We start from the raw sequence: 21,048 nt of genomic DNA on the forward strand, positions 1-21,048 counted from the left end.
TACTGTAATACTATATCTACATCAAGCTCATACCACTTCTGTACTTTTACTGTAATACTTTAACCACATCAAGCTCATACCACTTCTATACTTTTACATAAGTAGGATGTTTCCTGCAGGACTCTTACTTATAATGACTATAATACATTACTGCAAGTAAATGACCTGAATACTTCTTCCACCTCTGTAAAAGCTCCACTTAGGACAAATGAATCATATATATATATATACGGTATGTATCAGCACTGATTTTTCTTCGAGTGGGCTGAGTGGTAATTGCATTGTTACAGCTGCATAACTCCTGACAAGTTTGCAGATGTGTGCAGAGCCGGTGTGTGTGTGTGTGTGTGTGTGTGTGTGTGTGTGTTGGTTAGCAGAGAGGGCGCAGAGAGCGGGCTGACTGAGGCGGTGCTTGACAGGAGAGGGATCTGCTGCTTTGCTCTGCTGTGCTGTACTGTGCTCAGTCAGTCAGTCTCAGCTCTGCACTACTTCACAGCTTCCACTCCGCCGACCTGCCACCGTCGCTGCTGCTGCTGCCGCTACTGCTGCTGCCTCCATTTAAAGTTAGCGGCCACTTTCCTTTTTGCCATCGGTCGGTAAACAGGATTTTTTTTGGACGGGATCTAGGTAAAGACAAACGACGGGAGCGGCGATAGGAAGGTAAATAACCCCTACACACACACACACACACACACACATACACAGTCACACACATACAGTCACACAAACACTAAGAGAGGCGAACGGGGTTTGAAGTTTCAGTGCAGCTCTGTACGGGTTTTTTTTGTGCTGCAGCAGTAGAAGCAGTAGAGAAAAGAGGACAGTGAAATACGAAGGGAAGGAGATCATTTGAGCTTTTTATGCGCTCTTGTCAGGAACTGCATGTAAAACCCGACGGGATGCATGTGTTTGTCTAAGTGGCAGCTTTCAGTTAGTCCACTGAGGGTTGTTTTTTAGTGAGTGCTGCAGATAGTCGTGTGTTGATAACAGAGTAATTCACTCAATGGAGAAACAACCGGCAGGGCTTTTAAATGCACAGTTTCTTTTTAATCCTTATAAATATTTCTGCTCCTTTTTTTGTGTGTGTGTGCAATAATGTCACTTGCCTACTTAAATTACCTGCGGGGGAATCCTCTCTCTCTCTCTCTCTCTCTCTCTCTCTCTCTCTCTCTCTCTCACTGTCTGTCTGTCTGTCTCAGTCTGGGCTATTTAGAGAATTCATCTGTCAAAATTGACACTCTTGAGCCAGTAAGAGGCATTTCAACTATCTAGGGTGTCATGTATGTCTGAAGATACTTTGGTGTAAAGCACTCCTCTCTATGTTTAATTTAAACTTGCCAAGACATGTAATATTGAGCAATAGTGTTCTTGTCTTATCAGAATGACTCCCATTTGAGATTGGGTGTTTGGGATGCAGGACACAGTAAGGGCTGAGTCTTCAATCAGAATAGATATGACACCTGGGGGAGGGTGTGTGTGTGGGGGGGGGGGGGGGGGGGGGGTTTCGCTGTGTTTTTGTCAGCAAAAAAGGAGGGGATAGTGAAAGTAAAAATCCTTTCCATGGTGGGTGGGAAGGAGGTGGTGGGTGGTGGGTGTTGTCACTGCCCTGTGTGGTCATCGTTTACTACAAACGGTGAGAGTGGTTTCCTCTTCCTGATGCTGAAAGTCAAAATATACAAGAAAGTCTTAATACTACGTAGTGAAGTCTGTACCCCCCCATCCTCCTCCTCCTCCTCCCCCCTTACCGCCCCCCTGTTTTTTCCTCTCCTTGAATTCTCAGCTTCAGAAGAGCCGCTTTATTTCCAGATACTCTGTGTGTGTTCATTAGGAGCTGGTTATTTAAAAGCTTGGAGGTCTCAGTGGTATTCATTTATTTTGTAGCTGCAAGAGAGTTTTCAGGCACAGGCAATCAATACTGCAGTCAGGTCAGCTGGCCCTTTTGTTAATGTCTAAATCAGAGGGCCAGAGGCTGTATGTAAATCAACCAGAAATGAGCTTGTTTTGTGATTTTTTTTGAATAGTTTGTTAAACGTTAGCTTGTTGCATTGTGTGGTGTGATCAGAGAAATGGCATGGTCCTTTGTTTATGGACTGTTTCACTTCTCTAAATACATCAGTGGCGTCTATTTAGCCCTCACTTCCTTCATTGTATCATCAACAGGAGTCTGGCTGAGTCCTGTGTGAATGACAGTCATCCACTAAACTGCCATAGGTGATTCAATACTTAATTATCAAGTCAAGTAAGTGATTAGGATTTTCCTTTAGGGCAGCCTGACTCACAAATGCAGGAATTTATCACCTTGCTTATTCACCCTCGGCTATGTTAATTCTTATTTTTCATAGTTATTCACATTAGCAGATATAATAATTCATATTTGACATCTTTCTGAACCCCCCCCCCACCCCCACCCCAGACTCTTGAAGATCACTGGAGAATATTATGCGGCTGCGTTTTTTAGATTGAATAATTGAAAACACTGAAAGATGTGACATTTAATGTTTAATTTTCAGTAGCGGATCAATCTGTGGGCGAACCAGGCGAGACTCCTCTGATACGTGCAAACTCTTACAACATAAAAGCAATGTGGCTGTTGTACGACAGCGTGCACCTCACAAGTCTGGGCAGGTTTGAGGTTTCTTTTTTTTTTTTTTAATGCAGCGTGATGTTCAGCAAGGCTGCCTCCTCAAAAAAAAAAAAAAAGTCTATTATATAAATCACATTCAAGTCTGAACTCAGTGTGATGGGCAGTCCTCACTTTGAAGCCACAGAGCGAAGAGGGAAACAAAACAGAGCCTCGCCTACATTTTCCAAGAAATCTCTGATTCATACTGTGGTGAAAGTCTTTCGATTTGTTTTTCATCTTAGTTATGTGCTTTTGTCTCATTTACAATCCATGTTTACTGTGCTCAGGTTCTCCAGTCTTCCTACACACTGATGTCTGCTACAGAGAGCATTCAGTTCTTCCAACATTACTCTCACCCTCCTTTTTCCATTATTACCCAACACTCTTATTCAATTGATAAGTCTTACACTATGCAGATTATCTATCCAAAGAATAATCCCCCCCCCCCCCCCCTCCCGTCCTGAACCAAAATACTGTATGCATAGTCACACTGTGTTTGCCAGTTCAACACTAATATTACACTGAACTAAAGTGAAAATGTTAAACAACCAGGGGAAGTAGTGGTTACAGTTTGGAGCTCTCGGGTTAAATAAAAGTTAAGAGGTACCTTTTTTTCTCTTCCTTTGATAGTTAAATATTACTTGTGGTATGTAACTTCTGTCTCGGCCTGCAAAGTGACCCCACGAGCAAACAGTGTATTTATAGTAAGGGAGTATTCCCTTGTTCATGCAATGAGTCACAGTAGCATCTGCATGTAGAAAGCAATTTAGAGCGTGGCCTCTGGTTTAGAAGGCCAAACGAGGCTCATGGCGTGGGAGGAGGTGGAGCTGCAGGGGAAAGACTCACTGTCACAGACACTGGGCTCCCCCTTCCCGGAGCTGGCTGCCTCCCTCTCTGTGTGCCTCCTCCTACCTGTTAGTCACCCGTGGCAGCGCGCTGACGGGGAGCAGCTGATGGAGGGAAACACTTTCCATAGCAACCAAGCATGTCCGTTCCTCCCCCCTCTGTTCACCTAATGCGATCTGTACACACTTCACTAAGAGAATTGTTGTAGTTTCAGGAGGAAAACAAATGCTAGACCCCAGATGCAGACTTTGTCGTCTGTTCAAAGAAACTACGCAGTGTTTTCCAACCACAGAATGACGGAGTCAATGGCTTGCACTCTGCAAGTGTTGCAAAACAGCAGATTTCCTTGACACAAAGCGTGGGCGTTACAACAGCTTGCACAAACATTAGCCTACATGGAAAAAGGTCATCCCCGAGTATACCTTGAAATGCTACGTTTTATGAGTTGTTGACAGTTTTACAGCGTTTTACAATAAGGAATTGAAAGTACATTATTAAACTAACAGCATGTGTGAATGGAAATGTCTACTTAGCTGTCCACTCCAGTTATTTCACTGTGGGGTTTTTGTTTTTTTGTTTTTTTCTCCATAGCAGTTGTTTTTACCTTTGGTGTTTTTCATTTGATTGGTCAGCTGGAGACGCAGGTGTTAGGCTCCAAACTGACGGTTTTTCAGAGGATTACGGGGGAGGAGATGCTGCTTTCATAAGCCATTGCTACTTGAAGAACTGCTTTTTTATTTAAATTATCCTTCACTGTTATTTGAAAAACCACTGGTGGCCCCAGGTAGAGCCAAAAAGCTGCAGCTCTTCATTTCAGCTCAGAACATGTACCACACCATATATTTTATACTGAATATACCGAGTGACATTCTGTTCAAACAGAATTATACCTCAGAGTATCTGTCAGTGGAGCGATCCATTCATCACACTGATTGATGGCTATGTGACTCCTGTTAACCCACATTTAAAACCCCTCTCAACTTGTCTCTACCACATAAATGTTTCTATAAAGCCACATAAACATTTTCTCTCATAAAGCATCCACCTTTTAACTTCAAGCCCGGCGATGTGTCCTTATCGAGAGTCAGGCCAGAAGCTGTCGGTCACATGGTCTGTATTAAGACTTACAAGACTCAGACATTCCTGAAACCGCCTGAAATATTTATAACTTGCCTCAGTAAGCTCATTTAGTCGGTCGCTTTTCAAAAACTCCATCCAGTGTTTGAGAGAGTGAGAGTGAAGGATACATTACTATACTCCTCTCTTTCCTCTCTTTAAGTGCAGGGAATGCCTCTTCCTGTGCTATGTGCTCTGACTGGTTCTCATTCCCTCTCCTCTCTGCATCGTGCATGCAAATCATTATCTAATCAGGAAGCGAGGAATCAGATTACTCAGATTGGCTCGAGATCTTGTTGGACCAGACAATAATGATGATGGTACTCAGCTGTTAAGGAGACAAAATAGAAATGATGATGCTCAGGACATCACGCTCCTCTGGAAAGCATAAAAAAAAGAAAAACAACACCCTGGAGTTATCTAAAATGATAAATGTGTTTTATGTGACACCTCCCAAGCTTATTTTTAGTTTATTTATAAGAAGAGGGAGTCAGGAGAATTTTTATCTTAGAATAAACTGTTCCGACTCTAATCAGGTGACGGGTAGCTTTTTCTCTTTTCATGATTCCTTCATGTGTCACTTCACTGTCGGGCCCACCTGATCGGCTGCATAAACAAAACTGCTAGGCAACGCTGCTGACCTTTTGAGGGAATTAAGTGAGGACAGTGTGAACCTTTCAGAGTCCCAGAGCAAATGTAATCACATGTAAGGAGTGGGTGTTGCTTCAGATGATTTCATTTCTTTTTTCTTCTTTCTTTTTTTTTTCTCGGTACGCTCTTTGTGCTGTAAGTACTCTGATTTTCTGCTCAGTGCAGGCAGCCGTCACGGATACCTGCACTGAGCACTGGCTGCACCTCAATGTGTGATAACACCTGAGGACAACTGTGTGAACGACACATTTACAGTCCTATTCATCTCACAGAACTGAAACCCACCACATGCGCTCTTTTATTCGCTGTATTTTTATTTGTATAGCTGATGAGAGAAAAGTTTTTTACATGTCATAATTACCCTTTAAAGCTGTCAGCATCCGCTTCAGTATATTTATTCAATTATATTTTAAACTCTTTCCCTTTGCAATTTCCTTTGTAGCAATCATATTGTTCCGTGGGAAATTACAGGAATCAGCACACATTACTTGGTTTTAAGCCAAAAGTCAGCTCTTGTAAACCCTGAAAACATATTTAACTTGTGACAATGAGCAATATGCTGCTACATAAAATATAAAATATACTGTCAAAGTTGGCACAGTTTTGTTTTTTTTTTTCATATGAGAGAGTTCCCTCTTTGTTGTTAGCCAATGCTAGCAGCGTAGCTCGAGGGTTGGCAGTTTCAGTCCACCAGTTTTTTTTGTTTTTTTCTTCTAGATAACAACTAAAATGTACTGCAGATATTCAATATCTCTGGAGGATGTGTTTTAATGATGGCAGCGATGCTCTAATGTCATCTATGATGCCACCAGCAGCTCAAAGATTTCACATATGCTGCAATATATTTCAACATCTACTGTACTTTATGTATCGGCACAAAATTGGGTACAGACATTCATGATTCCCAGACAAAGTACTCTAACAACAACTCTACCTTTTCTTTTAGCATCACCATGATATTGTCTTTTATGTAACTTTATTCAATTAAGACTACAAGACTATAAACTGATTGCTTTGAGTAGGAACTGTAATAACTTTGATCTCCTGACTTTTCATCCAGCCTAACTTGATTGAAATTTCTTGGAAAAACTCACAAACTTCCCGTCAGTCTCAGCTGCACTAATTAACAAACATTTGCATGTTTGGACACTAAACCAACACAGTGAACACGGTAAATATTACACTTGCTTAACATGTTCACATTATTGCTGGGAGCATGTTACCATGACAATAGCCACACATAGCCATTAGCACACTCTTAATCTTGTTTTCTTTTCTGGTTTTGTGCACCAATCATCAAAATTTGCATCCAAATTTGATGTGGAGTAGTTTGTTTAGTGCCATGCTGTCAGTGTAAACAGTAAAAGATTGTGTACATAGTGTAATGGAGTCATAAAGTCAGTAACCGGATGCAGTGTCATCAGTTATATCAATTATACAATTATATCTAGCCTAAGTTTGCTAGCGTTATCTGCCTTAATTTACCATGGCAACAAAACCACTGAGAATATTCAATAGATTACTTAAGAATTTCATTTTTTATTAACTCATGTTTATTTGTAAGTGGGAGAATTTGTTATTTAATCTTTATTAATTCTTAAAAATTACGAGGTCTCTTTGACATAATTTTTATGCCTCCAGGCTGGTGACAGCCGGAGGCATGAATGATCTTAGGAACGCCTCATGGGAATTTCTTCATATTTAGAACAAATGTTCACTTGGACTCAAAGATGAACTGATTAGATTTTATGGCCAAAGATCAAAGATCAAGGTCACTGTGAGCTCACAAAACACGTTTTTGGCCACAATTCATAGAACAAAGACTTCATATGCTAATAATGACAAAGTTTCATACATGTCTCATAGGATAAAATGAGGAAGTGATACTATCAAAGGTCAAAGTTTAACTCAACTGTCACATCTTAATGTTCTACAAAAGCACTATTCTGGACATTATTCAACATAGATTGTGACCATATTTCACATTTGTTCAAATACTGAATTGTTGACATCTTGGTTGAAGCTGTAATGATTGTTTAGATCTTCTGTGCTGCTGGGTTGAAGATGAGTGTGAAGCTTCCACATTTTAGCATTTGTAGCGTCTCTGCAGCAACATCCACATCTGAGGCATTGTCTACTGTCGTGGCTACAACTTTGTGTTCAATCAGAAGCAGCTTTACTGGCCAAACATGTGAACACACACAAGGAAAATACACTTACAGTAATATCCTTTATTAAATTCCTTCAAAGTCTTCACTACAAAAATGATATCAGTGTGGACAGAAATGGATAAAAACTGCAACTCTGCAGAGGCAAAAACCACAAGGCAATATTTCTCTGAACTTTAAAGTACTCTTCATACTGAGAATGAATTTATTGATGCTTATTTTCACACACTTACCCGGAAACATTCAAGTTCTTAGCTAACATAATTGCAAAACATATTGATTATCAACTGCATTAGTCTTTCTGTATTGATCTATCTCTACATTTCTTATTGCACTATTTTATTGGCGTGCATCTACCGAAGCAGCATTACACAGGATGTCAGCGTGGCAACTCTCTCCTCTCCATTAACTTGTTCCTCCCCTTTCTTCAATGATTAATGAACTTTACATTTGTGGGTTAGTTTTCCCGTCATTGAGGAATCTCCTTCCGTTATAAGAGCATGTTTGCCTCTTATGGAAGTATTCATTACCAACCGGCCCGCGTCATCCAGACTCCATCCTTTTTCTGTGTCAGGGGTTCAATTTCATGCTCACTTTCAGCCGTGTATGACATTTAAGTCTCTTCCTTTTATCTGGAGGGGGAGGTCCCTTGACAGAGGTGTTATTATTTATCACTATAATTTCACACTTAACTGTTCTTTTCTGTCTATATCTTGTGTTTTATGAAGCTAATATGGGCCAGTGAGTGAGTGGAAAAAGATTTTGGGTGCAGACAATCCCAAGAGTGGAAGTATCATGGGTGCCTTTAGCCTGACACAATTTTTTACCAGAGTTTTGGCCCAGTTTTAAGTGTTCCTGATGACGAGAGATGTGAAATACAGACACGGTATAAAGACATGAGTACACAAAATTGTTCAATCATCACATAGGTGTGCCTTTAACAACTTTATGGGCACGTTGAGTAAACATTTATGAACATGAGCCACTGTGTCATCACATATGATGGCAAGGCTATTAAAAATTGTTCTCACCTAAAGTAGAAAGATATTTCACACGTGTACAGCGTTGGCTATAGATGTCCTGAATGTTCTTACTGGTTTCTGAGTCACTCAAAGTTTGGATGTGGAGTGTGAGTCTCCCTGTCTACCATCATGGATTTTTACCATATGAGATAGAAGATACTATCTTTTGCTTGCAGCCATGCTTTTATTCTTTTACTCAGAAGCAGGCTAATGTGCACCCACTTTCTCTTTTTCTTTCCGTCTATATACCTCTCACTGTTTCTCTCGTCTGTGCACAGGCAGTTCGTGCAGAAGCAGGCACCATGTCCACCCCCACAAACCCAGAGGTGAAGGAACTGAACCCTGTCGACTTTATCCAGCTACAGCAGTACATTGAATGTGAGTACAGACAAGCGGGCAGGCGGGCAGGCAGCTTTTCTCAACGCTTAACGCCCCCCTCCCCTCTCTCCACTTCCACTTCCACCCACACATACACACTCATTTATACTCGCTCATGCTTCTCATATCTAGAGGAGGTAACAGTCTGCCACAGTCTGTTTTTTGCAAATAAAGCACACACATATTCTATTTTTCTTCGGATAAATTTGTCGTGTAATGATATGATGTTTCAGAAATATCAACACGGATTTATATTAAAAAATCGACACTCGTGAGCGAGCCTGATGTACAGAAATACATGTGTATCCCTGTGTGACCTGTGTGTGTGTGTGTGTGTCTTTGCCTCCAGACTGCAGCTTGAAGGTGAAAGACGTGCTGAGGGAATTTGATGCAGATGGCAGACTGGCCCGGCACAGACACGGAGAGGTGAGGGGACGGTGTGTCCTGATTTCCCCCCCCATCAGGTCTGCCACTCCGAAACTCACTCACAGTGATATCAGCTACAAAGCACATAACCAAGCTGAATTATAGCTCTCACTGGAGCAGTTTAGTGAGAAATGAGCATGTGATTTATGAACATTACTCAGTTATTAATTGTCCTACGCTGATTAATTAGATTCAAACACATCGATCATGTTGACTGGGCTGTCCATGAGAAATATCTTCGATGCATTCGACCGAGGTTGCAAATGTAAATTACCTCCTTATTTTTGCCCACGCAGCAAGGTCTTGCTGAACAGTGTGCTGGCTGCCACATGCAGTGTAAGCTCAAATGTGACAGAAAAAGATCTGTACAATACTGTACATCAGTGGCTGACACTGCCAACTAATTGATGCAGGAAGCAAATGTAGTAATTTCTGATGGATTATTATTATGGCTATATACAAGTTGATTTGATAACCGGAAGGAAATGTTGGGATTTTTTTATGATGAACAAACACTGCCATAAAAATAGTTAGCAGTTAATGACTTGCAAAAATGCAGAGGACATTGATGGTATTTCCTGTAAATACCGAATAATGATGCCGTTTCCTCGCTCTCGCTCGCCTCTTTTTTCTTCTCTTTTTGTGGTCCGGCTGCCATGCAGTAACATTATTTATTACTGGGGCAGCTCTGCAGGGTATCAACCAGGGAATGGAGTAATGTCAACAAGAAATGGGTTTGTGGTTCACCATTATCGAGGGAATGTGGCTTCTTCGCCCTACAGCATACAGTCACATGAGAAGATACCAGGTCAAACAGATGGACTGAAATCTTGAACCAAGAATTTTTTTGTTGTTGTTTCATTTCATTGTCACATGAAAAAACTTACAGTCTAATTTTGGATACATATTTAGAGTCATGTTTCTATTCATAAATGATGGGTCAAATGTCTCTTTGCAGCCTGAGAAAAGTCTTTGACCTTTGAAAGACTTCTGAAATATGTTTTTCTTTTTTTCAGTTACTGAGAAACAGTTATCAGTTACAAGGCTTTCACATGAGTGCAACATTATGATGATCTTCCTTTATTTTTATAAGAAGTGAATTTGCAAAATGCAGAAGTTTGTGTGCGTAATCATTGTGTGCACACCACACACACACTCAGACTTTTCAGACATTTGGTTTTAATTTTCTCTGGATCACCATAAACTAAATATGACTCTCCCATTCATTTTTTCCTCCTAGTGCATCAATGAAGAAGGATTTCGTCTGTTCCTGAAGACTTATTTAGAAGTGGAGGATTTCCCTGTGGATCTCTGCCAGCGACTCTTCCGCTCCTTCCAAAACTCTGAACCCACCCAGGAAGACAGCGCCAGTGAGATTAAACACAGCATCTTAACACAACTCATTGCCTCCACACAACTTTGCAGCAGGCCTTCATCAATTTACACCATGGCCTATTTGGCATACATTCATTTATCACCACATGCCTGTGCAGTAGTGTGTGTGCAGCTATGGTAACCATAGTATTCACCCCCCCCCCCCTCTCCTCTCTTTCTCTCTTTCCTCTTTCTATCCCGTAGAAGAAGTCTTCCTGAAGGATGTTTCATGTTACTTCTCCCTGCTGGAGGATGGCCAGCCCCGGGATAAACTGGAGTGTGAGTCATTTGTTTCATTCCTGCTCAAAAATAATAAGAGTGATGACTTGGACCAACACTTCCACTTTCATTTCCCCTCACTATAGTTGCTTTCAAGCTCTACGACAGAGACGGCAACGGAGTCCTTGACAGCTCTGTAAGTTTTTAAGAAAATATGATGTAGGCTACTGTTAATATCACTGCCAACTGCACTACTGTACTGACACGAGTGTTTTATTACTTTTTCAACTAACAGGAAGTGGATAGGATTATTGCTCAGATGATGCATGCTGCAGAATACCTCGGTTGGGATGTGTCAGAGCTCAGGCCGGTAAGTCCCAGCATGCTCTTCTCTGAAATGTAAACCACCTGAAAAAACACATGAAAGCCTGCCTATGTACTGCACCTTAAACCACACATTATAGTCATTGTATATATTAGTTCTTTTCTAGCCCAGAGACTCATTAGTTTGCACAAGATATGATTTACGATGTTGTGTACAGTTTATGGCAGCACTTGTAACTGATTTACTAGGGTAGGTAAAATGATAAGCAACCCTGCACCCACAAAATCCACACATTCCCACACGTGAACAGTCTGAGAAAACACATGGCCTTCTTAAGTGAGAGGAAGTGTGTGTGCTGATTGGATGATAACAACCAAATGTCATTTCACCAGGTACTGAAGGACATGATGACAGCGATAGATGCTGACAGCAGCGGCACAGTCTCTCTGGAGGAGTGGGTGGAGGGAGGCATGAACAACGTTCCCTTACTGGTCTTGCTGGGTTTGAAGGTATATTAAAGCAGCATGTTCTCAATTTTATGAAGTGTTCCCTCCAGAAGTACTGCCCAGATATATATCATTTTTACAGCAGGTATCATACCACAAAGCGGTAAAGCCTACTTTTACTGCTCCATGGCCTTGCGTGCCTCTCCCCTGTCCTTTGCCTCCTCCCAGTATACAAAGCCATTTTTTGCCGACTCAGTGTTACTGGGTGTGGTAATGTCATCTCCCCCTCATGCAAGCTCTGCACCATCCGAGTGCTTTAGTGTTTTCCATTTACTCGGCACAATCTGTGCCCACATTTTACAAAGTGCTGGCACAAAATAGCCATCTCTGAGCTCACACACTATATTTGACTAGAGAAATTAATGATATAAATATTGGAAGTATACATACAAATGGTTGCCTACCTCAAGGACAAAGCAGTTTTCTGTTTCCGGTGCTTTTTGACGTGTTACCCGGAATGTAAAAAGCGGCTTATTGTCAGTAAGTGTCGGGCTAAAACCATGAACTAAACTCTGTCACAGGGTTTGGCTTCTAAAACAATGCCAGGGACTTCCCCTCAGGCTATTTACAGCCACCAATGGACATTTGAAGCCTGGGGTGCATGAATCCAGCCCCCTCACATGTTGCTACGTGCTGCTATGAGGGCTACCCGCTATGTCTCATGCAGTAAGTGATAGGATGATGCGTCATGGTTAAAAAGAAAGCTTCTCAGTCTGTAATCTGGATAAGAGTGCTGGTCGTCCCATTAAAGGATTGAAAGCAAACCTTATAATCGTGAGTTTGAGAATGTGAGATTACAGTCAGTGTTGATTTGAATATCCATAGTGCTGCACAGTATGTCATGATATGTAGAGCCACTACATACTGCATAATCAGCAATCTCATCAAGGCAAGGTTAGTCATGAGTGGGTGTTAAAATCAACTGTGAAATACCGGCCTTTGCCACAAGTACGTTTATAGAAAGGGTTTGTGTAGTTTGATCCTAATTTGAACAAAGAAACAGATAGGTAAGTTAAGTTAACTACAAACATTTAGCAGGGAGCAGCCTTCATGCTTCATGTACGTTTAACAATTCTCTACTTTCACAAACACAGTTGCATCATCTCAAAGATCCTTAAACCACAATTTACTTTTCTTTCTTGCATTGCCCACATCGACCAGATGACTCAGAAGGACGGGCAGCACCTCTGGAGGATGAAACATTTCAACAAGCCGGTTTACTGCAACGTGTGCCATAGCATGCTGCTGGGTCTGAGGAAGCAGGGCCTGTGCTGCACCTGTGAGTACCTGAACACACCAGGAGAGGGCGACACTGATGACAAATCTATCACTATAATTGTAAACTGCATTATACAATTAGTGCCATAATTGAGAATTAGATTATCCGGTTTAGATTAATACCCTTCTGTCAGCTATACATATGAGAGGGAGATTATTTATATGATTATTATTGTTGTTATTATTATTATTAATGAATGGGAACATGATATGACTGTGCTGTGTTTTGTGTCCCATTGTGCAGGCTGCAAATACACAGTCCACGGACGATGTGCCAACAGGAACCCTGCACCTTGCACCAAGACTTATGTGAAGTCAAAGAAAGAAACAGGGGTACGGCAGTGTCTACATCACCTTTATCCTGTGTGTGTGTGTGTGTGTGTGTGTGTGTGTGTGTGTGTGTGTGTGTGTGTGTTTTATGTGGTGTTAAACAGTTATCCAACATTTCAGGTTCCAGCACATGACTGGGTGAGTGGGAACTGCGACTCTAGGAAGTGTGATAAATGCCAGAAGAAGATCAAGAGCTACCAAGGCTTAACGGGCAAACACTGTGTGTGGTGCCAAAGTATGGTGAGGAAACATATACCGTTATATTTTCCTTCTTTCTATTATATTTATATTCTTATGTATTCCATCAATCAAACTGTATCTATTGCTATCTACAATGCCATTTTAATCTAGATCATTGGTTAGAGTAATACACTACATATGGCCTTCTAATTGTTGCATCTTTATTTATTTATATTTATTATTATTATCATTATTATCATTATTATTATTAACCTTTTCTCTCTTTATTTGTATTACTCTATTTGCATCCTGTCCACTTTTCTGGTTTCTTCTTGTGCTGCTGTAATGTGAAATGTCCTTTTTAGGATCAATATAAATTAAATTAAATTAAATTAAATTACTTTTAATTTAATTTAATTTAATTTAATCTTAATTTTATTATGATTTATTTAATTCAATTTTATTAGTATTGAGTCAAGATGTGCAGTTTGTTTATCAGACATTATAGTTGAAGTATAGGCTCTGTACCCATGATGCTTCTGTTCAGATCCTGCTGGGGGATGTTTGATGTTCGTCACCTCCTCTCGCCTACTTGTCTTGTCTCTTTCCGCTGTGAGCACTAAATGAAGCAGAAACAGCAAAAGAAAAAAAAAAGGAGAAAAAAAAAGAAGTTTTAAAACAGATACATTTGTATGTTAATGTGATGAGTCACTGCTGGTGTTTCACAGCGTCACGATGAATGTGCGGAGCAAGAACCAACAGAGTGCACATGTGGGCCGCTCAGAGACCATATCCTGCCTCCATGGGCAATATATCCTGTTATAAAGGTACAGTGTTATCCCCAGGCACATCTCAAGCACATGTACAGTACAAACACTGCCTGTCACGCCGACGCAAAGAAAACATCAGCTCAGGGCTGTTTCTTGTTGTTAGTACACCCTTCTCACCTGTGTGGTATATCGACAGGCACGCTGTGGAGATATTTTTCTCTGTCCTCAAAAGGCATATAAATAAATAAAAAGCTATTACATTTTTTTCAGGTTTACTCACTCTTTGCCTTTTTGTTTTGTTTCCTGAAGGAGAGACCAAACAATGTCAAGAACGGCTGCTCGGGCTCAACAGATGACGAGCTCAATACTACCCCTGATGGACAAGTGCTTCAGGTGCTTTTATATTAATAGCTTGAAATCTGAGTAGGCAGATTCCTTTGTTAAGAAAAATGTGCAGTAAACTCAGTATAGATACTTATTTTTTATATTTCATCTGTTATATAATATTTATTTTCTTTCTCATTGAACAGATCAGCCCTGTGTCAAACACCCATCCTCTTTTAGTGTTTGTCAACCCTAAAAGTGGTGGCAAGCAGGGAGAAAGGTGAGTCCAAACGCAGATACACTCGTGGAGAAATAGATGTCTGACACATGCATATTTTTAGCCCGGTTTTATGTATTTCAGAGTCCTGCGTAAATTTCAGTATTTACTGAATCCACGGCAGGTATACAACCTTTCAAATGGCGGCCCGGGACCAGGGTGAGTAACTGGTACAAAGTGATTTGGTTCAAATTACACAGATTTAGGATTATTTTCAGTCTGTAGTTAATCATCATCTTCATCCATCATCTTTTTTTTCAGACTCAGTTTCTTCAAAAATCTGCAGAATTACAGGATCTTGGTGTGCGGGGGAGACGGCACAGTTGGCTGGATTCTCGATGCGATAGGTGAGATTGTTGGATCAAGTACCATGAAAGACGCAACGTGTGAGCCTCATGAAAATCACTCTGATGCATTTCCTTTTTTCCTTCCCTTTTTTCGTCTTCGGGTGATCAGACAAAGCCAATGTGCTGGTACGGCCACCTGTTGCTGTGCTTCCTCTGGGCACAGGAAATGACCTCGCAAGATGTCTTCGATGGGGAGGAGGTGTGAAATGAAGAGAGCTGGATTGTTTCCTTTTTATGAAAAATACTAAAATGTGTATATTTGTTGCAGTTGCACAAATGAAAGCAATAAGTCATGTTTTCTATGTTTTTAATTTTGCAGGATATGACGGTGTGGATCTGAGTCGTATCCTTAAAGACATCGAGGGGAGCTCTCAGGTGCTGATGGACCGCTGGAGTGTGCAGGTCATCACAGACGAGAATGAGGAGAAGGGCGACCCAGTGCCGTATGAAATTATCAACAACTACTTTTCTATTGGAGTTGTGAGTTTTCCCAGAAATACAGTTTATCATAGCAGAGGAAGTGTTAATTTTTGTGTCACTTTCACTTTTTGGTTCATTGCTGTGTTTTGTTTTTTTTTGTTGTGTTTGACAGGATGCCTCCATCGCTCACCGGTTTCACACGATGAGGGAGAAATATCCCCAGAAATTCAACAGCAGGTACACATGTGACACTTTTTTAGTTTCTACAGCTTCATGAACAGCAAAGAAGGCCCCTCTCATAGTTTAATTATCATAACTCTAACAGATTCACTCCAGCAATAAAGCAGAGCTGAATTACACTGTTTCCCTTTTTTTTAACTTTAGTTTTCTTTGGCTGATGATTATGATTTTTTTTATAGCTGCAAAAAAAAACAAAAAACTGGATGCAGGTGGCGGCAGCAGATGTCTGTGACAGCAAGTGTTGCAACATGACTCCTCCTTCTGATGAGCTGTGTGCGCTAAAAAGAGAAAATGTTCTGTGAAAATGAAAACGTCACTTAATGACACTTTTTTTTTTTTTTTTTTAAATGAACACAGAATGAAGAACAAGCTGTGGTATTTTGAATTTGCAACTTCAGAAACCATCTCTGCTTCCTGCAAGAAACTGAGCGAAAGTCTAACAATTGAGGTGAGAATTTATCAACAGTGCAGGTGTGTATTTTTTTTGTGGGTGTGAAGTTTCGTTGATGCAATGAAAGATTATTTCACAGACACAGCACTGACGCTTCTCTCTGTCTCTCTGGCCCTCCGCCGTACCGTCCTCAGTGCTGCGGTACTCCGCTGGATCTCAGTAGCCTTTCTCTAGAGGGGATTGCTGTCCTAAATATTCCAAGCATGCACGGTGGGTCCAACCTTTGGGGTGAGACCAAAAAAGGGGACACTAAGGGGCTGACGAGTCAGGAGGAGCCCGAGGTGATCATCGACCCAGAAATCCTGAAAGTGACCTCCCAAGGTAGTTTGTTATGTGAGATCATCAGTCTGACTTAAAGATGCACTAATCAATATTTTTTTTATATTAACAATTAAAGAAGTGACAACGTGTAATTTTGCAGTTCCCCTCAGCACTACAGAGTCATTTAGCCTCCTCTATTTCACAGTTTTTTTGTCTAGTCATCCTTGTTAAAACCGCTGATAAACTGACTGTCCCTGTCCAGCACCAAATGACTCACTGACAAAGTAAGCAATTAGTAAGTGAACATAGTGTTCTAGACTTTAACCAAATTAAACAAAAGATAGGAAAAACACAATAAAATGAAGAAAACATCTTCATTACACAAGTGCAGCATCACCAAAAACACTAAAAACATAGAAAACACAACCAAATACAGACATGTGCCACCAAGGAGTCCAATTTACTGTATTTCTGTATTTGGTTAAGTCGTTGGTACTTGCAGAACATTTTATTTTATTGCATACTTAACTTTAAAACTGCATTTTCAGTTTTTTTCTCCATGTGCATAATGTTTTCTAAACCTTCTAAACCTAAAAACTGTATTTCGGCCACTTGAGGGCAGCAGAAACAAGCTGTGAACACAACTTTGACATTTCATCCTTCCACCTTTTAAATTGATATGTTGAACTTGTTATTGCTTATTTACACATCCAGCAGTTGCACATTAACATTATTATTATTTATTTGGAGTTGTGTTTCTGTCAGCCTGGTGAATTCAAGTCCAATATTCACCCTCGGTCTCTATTAACTCCTGAGGGAAGATATCTGGCTCTTTACCTGCTAAATGATCCACTGTGTTCACAGCTAACTGTGTCAATTTGCTGTTTAGTGCCGAGCCGGTAGTGTACAGTAGGTTTTTAGAGCTTTTCCTCCGAAGGATACAAAGTGCTGTGGTTGAAAATTACATTAAGAGAGCGCTGAGAGTGAACTAAAACAAAGAGGCTCCAGCTGGTCCACTAAACAATGAGCTGAAACTCACCTCTCACATTGCACATTATACACTGTAATGAAAAATATTGATTATAGCCACTTTAATTTGCAGTGCCTTGAGCGCTCAGTGAAAAAACAGCTAAAAAGGAGAGTGAATACTCAACTTAGATTCATGAAGTGATCAGAAACACGACTCCAAATGAATGCTAATGTCTGTGTGTGGTGGTGTGTAAACAGGCAAGGGGAGAAAAAGAGCAACTTTATGAGGTGATAATATGTCAGATGTTGTGTTTTCAGCCAGACTTTGAAGCAAAGCAGCTTTAAGAAGGTCATTTGCATAAATCATTAAGTGCATAAAATAAAACTGTCCCTCAGGTGATGAAGCAATTAGTCTGATTTGATGCATTTTCATGCTGCTCTGGAGTAAAACTTTAGTATCATCATATAATTATGTGCCTTATAAATTCGGTTTATGTACAACATGTGTCTGTTTTTCTGCCTGATGCCCACTTTCTGTCGTGATGGCTGATGTTTGGGTTTGCGTGTTCTTTTCAGACTTCAGTGACCGTCGATTAGAGGTGGTCGGCCTTGAAGGAGCCATGGAGATGGGACAGATTTACACAGGCCTCAAGAGTGCCGTGAGGCTAGCGAAAACATCACAGCTCACCATCAGGTGAGAAAAAACAGCCGCACAGACATGCTCAGACTTGTCAAGCTTTTGGGCTTTCAAGCTCAACGACTTGAATTTGACTTTGTTCACCAGCTAAAGATGATCCTTAGCTGCTTCTTTACATAACAGTTATTACACTCATTGGCTTCCCTTTTGGTATTTTAATTACACGTGATGGTAATTGATGTTGTTACCTGATGCATGTTGTTGATCCTCCTCTACGTCACCCTCAGGACGAAGAAAGCGTTACCGATGCAGATAGATGGAGAGCCGTGGATGCAGCCTCCCTGCACGGTAAATACTGCACCAGACACACAGACACCACAGCTGCTTTATTACATCTTAAAGCTTTCTAGTGACTATAAAATATGTGGAAATGTTTTATTGTGAATATACTGTAATAAAATTATTTAATCTTTCTATTTTCTTTCCAGATTCACATCACACACAAGAATCAGGCCAGCATGTTGATGGCTCCTCAGTCCAAATCTTCTGGTTTCTTCAAATGAAAACGACTGCACATAAAGCAGCACTTGTTTATTGTATATAGAAAACTGACACTTTTTTTATATATTAAATCAGTTTGAATGCATATGTTGTAGAATAATTGCATCGTAACAGTTAAAGTAAGGTTAAAAGCTTCAAGGCATCCCTTTAACACATAACCAACGCATGGCAGTATATGAAAAACAAACTGTGTGGTAATATAAGACTCGTTCGCATTACGGCAAAAAAAATGATTTTGACCAAATTTACTCAGTGTTTCTATCAAGTACTCACTTGCTGTTTCAATGCTTCTGTAGAAACTTAAAGATAGGTTAAACTAAAGTGAATATCATGCTATAAGGCGAATTGTAAGCTTCATGTGCCTTTTACAATCTGCTCTTCATGGTTCTGGCTTTGGTAGAAGACATACAGAGCGCTGTGTAGACGTGCACTTTGGACATAGTACCTGTGTTATTGCTGTTTTTGTTGTGACTGTAAAGTTTTAGAAATGCTGCATTTTACTAAATCTGTCCTTGTCATTTTGTGTGAAGGAGAGATGAGAGTGAATCTCAGATTGCAGCTGAAGAAAACATACTTTTTTTTTCATACATTTCAGAGGATACTTGAAAGTGTTTTGGGGAACAGTAACAGTAAAATCATTGCCAAAAGTGCTGCATGTTAAATATCTGCAGCAGTCTATGTATTGAGCTGTTCCTGTGTATGTATGTATGTGCGTGTGTGTGTGTGTGTGTGTGTATGTGTGTGTGTGTGAGGGCAGAAAGACTCGGCTGTACTTTCTGTTTGGTGTAGAAAAGCTGATGTGTTCACTTCTAACTTATACATTTGTGACGAGTTTGATTAGAGATTATTGGTTCAGGCCTGTTTAAATATGTATAACCCTTATTTAAAAGCTCTATTGGCCATATCATATCAATATATCAGAAGGATGTGATGGTAACATGCCTGAAATAACACAATGTTTAAGATTTTAATAAATCATCTGAACCTTAACATCTTTTTTTACTTTCTTTAAACATTTAGTACAAGTCATGTTTCATGTATTATGTCTTTGATCATGTTTCAGTCACAAGGGGGCGTCCTTCTCTTTTTAGTCAGAACTGCAACATGATCTGCTTCACTGACTCAAGATAAGTGTCTTCTCTGCCTCTCTTTAAGGCTTTACCTTAAATCTAATTTAATAATCACTGTATGAATATAATGTTCTTATCATTTAAGAGTTTAACTTTTAAAGATGCACCACTCATTAGATTTTTTGTAGTGAGTATTTCTGATTAGTTATTAATGCACAAAACTTTAATGGAGAGCAACAGATGCTGCCTTCAAATGTCGTGGGATTCAACAGGAGCATCGACATGAGCATGTTTCCAAACTTTGCATCAGCTGTTGCACATGCAGTAAGACATCCGCTTTAAGGGTTGTGTCACATTTGTGCAACAGGGCAATTCTTGTGAATTTTCCACTCCTATTCTTGAATGGAGGAATTTAGAAACACTTAAAGCTAAAACCGTGAAAATGTCTCAATGCTCACCGTGAGTCTGAGTTTATGATGCAGAATATGTGACACAACATCTACAAGCTTTTCAAATACAGCACATTGTTAAAGATGGAACCAGTGGTTTCCTACCTTTTTGTCTTTTGTAGCAGTGTGTAGTCAGGGTCACATTTCAGATGTCTATGAGTTGTTAACAGCTCCACCAAATAGTGATTTTTCCCTCTAAACTTCTCACATGGTTTCATTTCAATAAATGTTCAAATGATCCAATATTTCACCATAAATTAAAGATTAGAGAAAATGTTCAAAAACCAAAAACAGGTTTGTGTATCAAAACTTATGAACTGTATTTTTTTCTTCTTTCTTGTCCCATTAATCATCCCATGACCCCTCACATTAACCTGGTGATCCTTTGGAGGGGCCCAACGCAGTCCAGTCCAAGCTAACCACTGGACTAAACTAGCTAACTATATATAAAGTAGTGTTAACTAGCTCCACCTCCAGCAGCTACAACAGTAACATCCTGCTCTAACACTTATGCTTCAGTATTAATCTAATAATAATCTAATGATGTCATAATATAATAATATATCAGGACCAACCCACTACTTTTACTGTAATACTTTAACTACAGTTTACTGCTCATTTATGTACTTCTGCTTAAGTAGGATTTTCAATGCAGGACTTTTACTTATGGAGTATTTTGATTCATATATTTATTTTACACTGCTGTATTTGTCCTTATACTATAACAGTAAAGGACAACAACAAAAAACACTGCTTCTTAAATTTGAACTAGAAACGTCCGAGGTGCACCTGAACGCAGCACAGAGGATGCACGTCAACACCACTATTGG

At 40.1% G+C, this 21,048-nt stretch overlaps 1 protein-coding gene across 1 annotated transcript; it reads left to right on the forward strand.

Annotated features, from left to right (window-relative positions):
* Positions 1-545: 545 nt before the first annotated feature.
* On the forward strand, positions 546-19,683 carry dgkaa (diacylglycerol kinase, alpha a). Its single transcript, XM_053316923.1, has 24 exons — positions 546-660; positions 8,705-8,804; positions 9,154-9,230; positions 10,471-10,600; positions 10,809-10,883; positions 10,970-11,019; positions 11,119-11,193; positions 11,541-11,657; positions 12,816-12,933; positions 13,177-13,265; positions 13,383-13,502; positions 14,171-14,269; positions 14,522-14,605; positions 14,743-14,816; positions 14,898-14,972; positions 15,075-15,160; positions 15,270-15,359; positions 15,480-15,640; positions 15,753-15,817; positions 16,178-16,268; positions 16,406-16,592; positions 18,078-18,195; positions 18,426-18,486; positions 18,627-19,683. Exons 2-24 carry the CDS (start codon positions 8,729-8,731, stop codon positions 18,699-18,701), a joined length of 2,193 nt encoding a protein of 730 aa, XP_053172898.1. The 5' UTR covers positions 546-660; positions 8,705-8,728; the 3' UTR covers positions 18,702-19,683.
* The last annotated feature ends 1,365 nt before the right edge of the window (positions 19,684-21,048 follow it).

Source organism: Scomber japonicus, chromosome 4 (genome assembly GCF_027409825.1).
Source record: "Scomber japonicus isolate fScoJap1 chromosome 4, fScoJap1.pri, whole genome shotgun sequence".
In the NCBI taxonomy this organism is placed as follows: Eukaryota; Metazoa; Chordata; class Actinopteri; order Scombriformes; family Scombridae; genus Scomber; species Scomber japonicus.